Genomic DNA, 9,811 nt, shown 5'->3' with positions numbered 1-9,811 from the left:
TATTATATCCTATAAAATTATTATTCAGAACTTGGAATAATCATGGAATACAGTAATTAAATTGATATCTTGCGTGTCTAAATTATAGAGGGCGCTATGGCATTTTCAAAATTACATCAATTCATAGAGGGCGCAATTAAAAATAGAAATATTGACATAAGTTTATGTTATGGTGGTGCAACACGAAAAAATGCCATACCCAATATTGCATATATGTATGCATTTAAATTATTATAAACATCTTTTATTAGTATAAATATCTTTTAATTGTTTTACTTAATAATAGTCATAAATGCATATGTTTATCCAAAAATTAAGTTAATTTAGTACGATCGGAAATGATAGGATTGTGTTTGTTGAAATTGGTGGGTATAGTACAGTTTATTTTGTATACTTTTTTGCGGACACACAAAGGACTGGAATTAAAACACGTTTTTCTGCAAAATAAAGGGACATAATAAACATTTAACAATCTTGAGCCGAATATAGCTAAATTTATATTTATCTATTTATGTCAGAGCATGGAGGTATCCGAGGTTATAATGATATTATTTGATCATCATGGAGCAACAAAATGGTATATTTACACTAACCGTCGTGTGAGGGCGGGCCAAATTGATGACGTATTTCCATCTCCCTGCGTCGGGTACCTACCTATTATGAATGAACGTCCGTATCTACTCATGCGTATCAGGAATAATAAACATCATCTATCCAGATTCCATGTGTGTGAGAAGTGTGTGCGGCGGATCATAATTCATACATTGAAATGTCTAATTACTCTTGGTGGTCACAACAAATGCTAAAAATTGTGCGACAATGCAATTCTTTGAATCAACCAGGTTGTTATATTATATATCGTACAGTTGATAGCTAGAGGGTATAGGCCTATCCGAGCCTAGGCCCTAGCTAGGCTAGGCTAGTTAGTGAAGTCTTTATTTATTAGTTATCCGCTTGGTATACCAAGCGGATAACTCCTTGTTATTGTATGGGATCAATAGTTTTTTTCTGTATTATTCTTGGATCCTTCCTTCCTTTTTGTGAGTCGCGTTTCTCTAAAATGTGTAAACATAACATTTCATAACTTTGACAACATATGGGCATTTACGTGAAGTTGTGCACCTCCTATTTTTGAATGACGTCATAGTTGCGCAACGTGACTTACGCGCAATTTTATGAATTTCAATGATTGATTATAGATTAAAAACCAAAAGTCATTTAGTATTGACACTTTGACAAAATTTAAGTCATATCAGGGGCAAACTTTCTACGGATTAAAAATGGCATGTTTCACAAGAAGTTACGCGCGCACGCGCATTTAAAATTTCAAAATGCGCAAAATTAATTTCTAATCAACTTTTTATGCGTTTCTTGTCATTTTGAGCATGTCAAAAATTCCCACGGGCGCGCAATTTTTTACGCACGCGGTGCGCACGTAGCGTTAAAAACATATTTTTTTCTCTTGAATTATATTTTTCAAGTCTTTCCTAGTAATTTTGAAAACAATTTAGACCTTTTCCAGTTTAAATAACGCCATACGAACACGTTGAATTAGACAATTCGTGCGCGTTTTTTATGAAAAAGCTTAAAAAATCGTCAAAATTATGTCTTTTTTTAAACAGTCATAGTTTCTAAAGTAAACCGTGAACCGTTTATTTTTATTACAAAATCTAGAAGTTGATGAGTTGTAGATATCGGATCATGCATCGATAAGGCTAAAAAAACATTGTGACGTCATCGTATGGCCACACGAATGTAAAAATTAGGATTTTTGTCTCTTTCGTTATTGCTCATCACATTCAATGGAGCGCATCACGCTTATCTGTATTCCTTTTTCTCCTAAATTTATATATTGTGTAGGTCAATCAACTTTCTTTAGCATGAGATAAAAATATTTTAATTTTTATGACGTCATCATGCCTAAAAATTTTAATTACGTGGGTCATTAATTTCATCTTTACAGTAAATTTTAATCTGTAATAGCTCGTAAGAATAAAATGTGATAATCACGATTAAAACGTTTTCTGGAAGCTATTGGATTGTAGATACGAATTCATGTAAACATTTTGCCAATCGGATGTTGTGACGTCATCATATGGCCAGTTGAATAAAAAAAAGTCGTATTTTCATATTTTGCGTAATAGTTCATCACATTTAAAAGGGTGCGCATCTATATTTTACGTATTCAAATTTCTTCTACACGTTAATATGTTGTTCCTGAGATAATTTCCTCCAGAAATTGCTATTTAAGTGTTTCATTTTGATACCGTCGCCATGTTAAAAATTGGAATAAATGGCGGGTCCCGTAATTTCACCTATTCTACACTGTATGTAATATGTATACAGATTATACTCTTTGCATGTATATACTATATGACACAAATTGACAGAATTCAGCACTAACAGCATATCATATTCTTCAGTTCTTGTCATAATGCCATAATCTTTATCTGTGTGCAATATTCCAACGTATGACGTGCACGTGGCGTTTGTCGTGGTGCGGATAACTAACTCGTCAAAGTGACGAGTTTCATGTCTAGTTTAGTTAAGCCAGGTATGCACGCGTCGGCGAGCAGGCAGCAGAAGACCCCATCCCTGCCTCATCGTATGTCAATGTTATGCGCGATTTGAACGATTTGCGCAATTTAAAATTGCGCAAAGAATTCCTTGCGCAATTTGAATTGAAACATTTGTTTCAAATTGCGCAAGCAACGTATTAAATTGCGCAAGTAATCTGCAAATTGCGCAAGGTTTTTCGACAGTTTGTGAAATCATGCACACCCATATTTTTATAGTAATTTCTAAGAATGATTAAAAATTAAAGATAATATCGCATTTCCTTATTTTAATAGTGAAAATGTTGTTATTGTAAAGCATATACCAACGAAGACCCGACAGGAAAACGAAGCGGTGGTGTTCCCCGGCGGGCGGCTATACTACTCTAGCCTACTACTGGCTATGTTTTGATAGCAAGTCTAAATGGTGGTGGCGGTAGACTATGTTGTGTATTACTTACTGCCTTAATTTTTGTTATTTTTACATTCATTTTGATTTATTTCAAGTTACAATGAGTGATAATATTATTTAATTGTGAATGCCATTTATGTTGTGTATTATACACATGTTATCTTCGCATTTATTATGTTTCATTTTGAGTTATTTATAGTTTCCAAATTAATTATAATCGTCGACGTTAGCATGCATTCTGGTAGAATTCTGTTGCGCAATTTAACAATTTTACAAATTGTGCAGCGCAATTTGAAATTGCGCAAGGATTTTCTTGCGCAATTTAAAATTGCGCAAGTTGATTGCGCAATTTAATATTGCGCAAGAAAATCCTTGCGCAATTTCAAATTGCGCAAGAATTCTTTGCGCAATTTCAAATTGCGCAAGGAATTTTTTGCGCAATTTCAAATTGCGCAAATCGTTCAAATCGCGCATAACATCAATACAATAGCACAGTCCTGGAGACAGGACATGGTTAGGGAGACCTATGTCACTATATGGCTAGCCTGGTTAGGTGTAATAAAATAGGCTAACTACTAATACTACACTACAGTACTACTAATATGGACTAATAAAATTTAGCATTAGTAATGCCATATTATTATTATTAATTATTAAATATTGTTTTTCACAGAATCTCCACGTGCACTCTGCATTCCATTTTTCATCAAAGATTCTCAAGTAGGACTTATCACTCCCGAGATCTTACCGCACATCATTTTAGAGAACGATGCATTTGAAGTTATACGGTCCAAACAAGATGATGCAGTTAAAATGGTCAAACTGATTGACAGTTTGGACACGGCCCTGAAGAGGACACAGATGTTGGCCGAAATTCTTGCACGATGGAGAGATCATGATGCACATCCAAGTCTTAGAGGATGGAGGAACGAGGTTTGTCTTAAGATTTTAACCATGTTAAAACTTAAATAACTACAAAAAAAACTAATATATCTATATATATCCATTGCATATACTGATAGGGAATCAATATGGCTGCAATGTATTGGGAATTAGGTTATATGACATTTGAACATTAACCACCATCTTGGGTCCAATTTAACACTGGAATTATTAAGACAGTTTTAGAACACCCTGTCTTAATAGTTTATAATATTATTAAACATGTTTATTTTTCTTATAATAGCTACACTCAGTAAAGACATATTTTCATGAAGACCCTCTCCTTGAAATTGAACGAGTAGCCACCTGTAAGTAGAGCTAAGTCTAAACTATCACACAAGTTTGACAAAAAAAGTGTGATGTGTCCAAATATGGTAGTGATATGACATCATCTGCATGTCCATATATGGGCACATCACATTTTTTGTCAAATAACTACCACACTAAATGATAATAATAGACTGGTTATATAAATCAATACTTAATTTTTCATTCAACAAAATGTTATGGAAAAGAATTGCTTAAATACTATATGTATAAGTAATAATAATAATAATAATCCCATGCTCAATTAAAATGCCACCCAAATTTTGGCTAGATATGGACACTAGACTTTGATTAAATCATTTGTTAATGGTATCCAAGTAAATGTATACAGTAAATACAGTAATGAAACTCAGTTATTTTATACTGTACATTGGAAATTTAATATTTCAAACAGTTTATCATCAAAATTCTTCTCTTTGTGATATTTTTTTTGTTACTTTTAATAGCATTGTTTGGTATTAAACACTATTATATGGTATCTCAACCTTGACATCACTATTGCTTCAAAAAGTGTATCATCATAATTCTCCCATTTGTAGTATATAAATAATATATATTTGTTTTTTGGTTTTGGTTATTTTTATAGCATTGTTTGGTGTAAAACAGTATGGCTGTCACCTCAACGGTTTCTGTCGCACAGAGAGCGGACTGTTAATGTGGATAGGAAGGAGAGCCAAAACTAAGCCTACGTTCCCCTGTAAACTTGACAACATTGTAAGTCCGCTCTGTGAAATACAAATTTGGGATCCTCCCTGCCAATGAAAACTGCATTAACATTACACACACAAGTGTATTAGGTAGGCCTACTGTAGCTGTAAGATTTTGTAAATGTTGTTGGTATTAATGTATCAAAATAAAATGTGAATGTGGTGAAATTACTGGTATCTTGCAGTGGCATAACAGAGATACCCAAGGCCCCTGGTTTGAGGAACCTTAGTGGTCCTTCAATGCTGGAAACCTCTGGCATTTTTAGCCTTTTCCAATATTGTTTCCTCTGGGCCCTGAGGTTTAACCAATGAGTGCTCATAGCTGTGTCTTGTAGCCTAATTGAGCTGAATTATGTGGACCTCAAGTTTCCAATCCATATCCAAGAACAGCAACGTTTATATCAAATAAATATATACAGTGGTGACCTTCCATTTTAAATGCTAGGCATTAGTTAATAGTTTAGTCTGAACACAATGACAGATTACGGTGTGATAAGAAAACTTAATATAGCCTTTCTATTTTCTAGGCTGCCGGTGGCCTTCCTGCAGGGATGTCTGTAAAAGACTGTATTGTTAAGGAATGTGCCGAAGAAGCTTCAATTCCTGAACAGTTAGCAAAACAAGCTAGGCCAGTAGGCTGTATAAGGTGTGTAAAGAAATCTGTCAAACTATGTGACAAAAAACTGTGATGTGCCCCTACATGTACACGATGATGTGATATCACTACCATATTTGGGCACATCACCAGTAAGTTGTATAAGGTGTGTAAAGGTAAATATAAATGAAATCAATTAATTTGAAGGATAAACTTAAAAAAGCACTACCAAATATCATTTATATCCAAAATCCAATTCACTCACTATTGGATATTGTGTTCACAAATGGACCATTTACAAATATGTTGTTTTCGAGATGCACTGTCGACCATATGTGAAATTAGAATTTTATATCGGCACAATTAATGGTACTGGTAGTCAATATTTAGTGCGGTGGCTGTCGGCACATTCAACCATATGTTTCGAATCAGTAAAGTCAACTTCTAATGCCTTGTTTTCTATTGCCAAAATGTTGCTCCTTTAATTATGTTGTCAAAAGGTTGATTTATTTCATACGCATCCAACAGCGAGCAACTCGCCAATTACAGGATGGATCAACTATTTAAAAATTTATTGTGGCTATAAACTCATTTGAGGCTTAGGAAGTGAAGTTGAAAGAGTCGTGAGTTATAACCCTGGCAATAGGTCAGGATTGATGAACCCTGGCACTAGGTCAGGATTGATGAACCCTGGCACTAGGTCAGGATTGATGAACCCTGGCACTAGGTCAGGATTGATGAACGCTGGCAATAGGTCCGGGTTGATGAACCCTGGCACTAGGTCAGGATTGATGAACCCTGGCACTAGGTCAGGATTGATGAACCCTGGCACTAGGTCAGGATTGATGAACCCTGGCATTAGGTCAGGATTGATGAACCCTGGCACTAGGTCAGGATTGATGAACCCTGGCACTAGGTCAGGATTGAACCCTGGCACTAGGTCAGGATTGATGAACCCTGGCACTAGGTCAGGATTGATGAACCCTGGCACTAGGTCAGGATTGATGAACCCTTGTCACTAGGTCAGGATTGATGAACCCTTGTCACTAGGTCAGGATTGATGAACCCTGGCACTAGGTCAGGATTGATGAACCCTTGTCACTAGGTCAGGATTGATGAACCCTTGTCACTAGGTCAGGATTGATGAACCCTGGCACTAGGTCAGGATTGATGAACCCTTGTCACTAGGTCATGATTGATGAACCCTTGTCACTAGGTCAGGATTGATGAACCCTTGTCACTAGGTCAGGATTGATGAACCCTGGCACTAGGTCAGGATTGATGAACCCTTGTCACTAGGTCATGATTGATGAACCCTTGTCACTAGGTCAGGATTGATGAACCCTTGTCACTAGGTCAGGATTGATGAACCCTGGCACTAGGTCAGGATTGATGAACCCTTGTCACTAGGTCAGGATTGATGAACCCTTGTCACTAGGTCAGGATTGATGAACCCTTGTCACTAGGTCATGATTGAACCCTGGTACTAGGTCAGGATTGATGAACTCTGACACTAGGTCAGTATTGATGAACCCTGACACTAGGTCAGTACTTTCATGCTACCATATTACATTTTGTTGTCCTTTTGCAGTTATTTGTACCACAATGAGCTTGGGGTTTTCCCCGAGACACAGTTCATGTTTGACCTTGAACTTCCAGTGACCTTCAAGCCTTTTAACACAGATGGGGAGACTAGCGACTTTTATTTATTGACAATTGACGAAGTAAGTATTCCTTGTGTAAGGTTTTGGACAATTCAGTAACACAGCACTTAATTTGATATTGCTCCTCCGCATCTGACTTGTAATAAGACTTTGTTTATGTAGAGCATCTTGTATATATGTTGTCTTGTGAACGGGATTGCCACCTTTGAGAAGGATAGTGAATTAATTCACTTATGGTTATCCTTGGCAATTTGCCTAAAATGAGAATAAAAAAAAAAAAAAACGATGTTCGCACCGAGTTATCTTCGTCTCGGGATATAGTATATCTCCAGATCACTGAGGGCTATATTTTTTACCGTGCCCTGATGAAGCCCAGTCAATATTTGTTTTATATACTGTATAATATACAGATATTGCCTGCTTAGAGGTGAAATATAAGATTTGACATCCCCGAGGGAATGATATTATGTTCGAGGGAATATATATATCCCGAAGCGGCAGCTGAGGGATATATAATTCCCCGAGAACATAATATCATCCCGAGGGAATGTTAAATCTTATATTTTACCGATATAAAAGGCGATATCTGTTATATTATATAGCCAAGAACAAGTCTGCTGGGTTGGGTGAAGCTAGGCTAGGCCTCCTATTCTATAGTATTTGTATTGTATGTAAACAAGCCTCCTGCCTAGACACCTTACCTTGCGAAGAATAATATACAGATAATTACTAATTAATGATTCCTTGGCAATAAAAGAAGAATTTCCATCAATAAGCCTATTAATAATAATATTATAATCAGGTAGGCCGAATAAACAATTCATCGTCTTCTCTTCGAGGAGCCGAATCACCGGATGTTCAGCGCGTACTAGTTACTAGGTTACTACCGTGAGTATTGACCAATCACAAACGGTGTTTCATCACATTTAGGGAGGACTAATAACAAATGAGGGCGTTATGTATGCATAGTTTAAATAGTTTAGATGAATAATTTCTTGAAGCAACTTCCGTGGCGCAGCGGTGGAAGCGTTGTCTTGCGATGGAGTGACAATTCCACCCGAGTTCAAATCCAGTAGATGACTTTTGTTTATTTATCGGCGAACGCGAGTGTTGCCACACGAAAATTACAGTCAATATTATCGAACTCGAGAATGTATATGATTAATGACAGGGGACACGATAATTACGCGAAAATTACTCAGTCAATATCATCGTTCTCGAGGATATATACGATTTACGATCCTCGCAGCGATAGTCATGTGACGCAGTTTCAACCAATCACGTTCACGTATTTACATAGGCTATGTAATATTTATAGCTAAGCCGAAGTGAACTCATAACATGGACTTGGTTGGAGTAGGCCTAGCTAGTGACACAGTTTTGCTGCAAAGAAGCAAACAAAAAAGGCCTGCATTTGATAATTTGTTGCTTCCAGATATGCAATAAACATTCCCAACGCATACTTGATTTGTTTTTTCATGTTTTAACTTGCTGCTAAACTTACTAAATCCTCTAAGTCATTTTCCATCTACACAAGTTAACTATCGTAGGGCTATACCTACACAATCATCGCGTTCCATGTGTGGATATAGGTTAGTTTAGCCGTTCTATAGTTCGAGGGCAATAACTACACGGTCTCTATGTGTTTATAGAGAGTGCCAGAACCATTATACATACATTGTATCCAAAACTATGTATACTGTAATAAACTAAATTATTTTTTAAGGTGAAAGAAAAAGTTGCATCGGGAGAATTTAAACCTAACTGCGCCTTAGTAATTCTGAGTTTCCTAATTCGCCATGGCTACATGTCACCTGACACAGGTAAGTGTGATGTAATCTGATTTCAGGAAGTCAAGTTGGTTTTATGTGTCAAAAAAATGTGATGTGCCCATATATGGACCTGATGATGTCATATCACTACCATATTTAAGCATAGCACTACATTATGGGCACATTTTTTTGACACATAAAGTTTGATAGTGTAGACAAGGGTCAACAGGTTTTTAGTTGTTACCAACTATCATATTTGCTTTAAGATTTGAGATAAACAACTGTAATTTTTTGGCTTTTACAGACCCCTTTTTACCTCTGTTCCTTCAAGAAATGCACTCAACGTTTAAATTTGAAGAAGCATAGGTGTACAATTATTAAGCAATGTACAAGACATGGGAAGAGTGGAGGACAGAAATACTGTACCAGGCACTCTCCTCCACGAGGAGACGAGGAATGAACTAACTGACTGGGCTAACACATAGTTTAATATTGTAGAATAAAAATAACAGGGAGTATTTAGCCATAGGACTTTTAACTCTTTTGTACTATAGTAGTTAATCCCATTTAATAGACCGCATCGTTCTTATACTTACCCCATTTTAATATGTTCTTTCTCAATCAATTCTCATTCACATTACGCAATGTAGAATTACATGAGTTACTAATTTCATCTATACAGTATATTTCAATCTGTTATAGCTTCTCGGAATGAAAAGTTACCCACATGATTAAAATTTTTTATGGAAGCTGTTGAATTGTAGATATGAATTCATATAAAAATGTTGTCTATAGTGCCGTTACACAACCGTTCGCGACCCAAAAAAAAAATAAAAT

The 9,811-nt window shown here is 36.1% G+C and overlaps 1 protein-coding gene across 1 annotated transcript; it reads left to right on the top strand.

Moving 5' to 3' along the window:
* The first annotated feature begins 704 nt into the window (after positions 1 to 704).
* Positions 705 to 9,811, top strand: LOC144856465 (uncharacterized). Its single transcript, XM_078714481.1, has 8 exons — positions 705 to 842; positions 3,641 to 3,900; positions 4,154 to 4,217; positions 4,823 to 4,950; positions 5,471 to 5,589; positions 7,130 to 7,262; positions 8,929 to 9,025; positions 9,279 to 9,811. Exons 1-8 carry the CDS (start codon positions 770 to 772, stop codon positions 9,338 to 9,340), a joined length of 936 nt encoding a protein of 311 aa, XP_078570607.1. The 5' UTR covers positions 705 to 769; the 3' UTR covers positions 9,341 to 9,811.

Source organism: Antedon bifida, chromosome 11 (assembly GCF_963402885.1).
Source record: "Antedon bifida chromosome 11, ecAntBifi1.1, whole genome shotgun sequence".
Lineage (NCBI taxonomy): Eukaryota > Metazoa > Echinodermata > Crinoidea > Comatulida > Antedonidae > Antedon > Antedon bifida.
The sequence above is the reverse complement of the archived record's forward strand: the minus strand, read 5'-3'. Positions and strand labels throughout refer to the sequence as shown.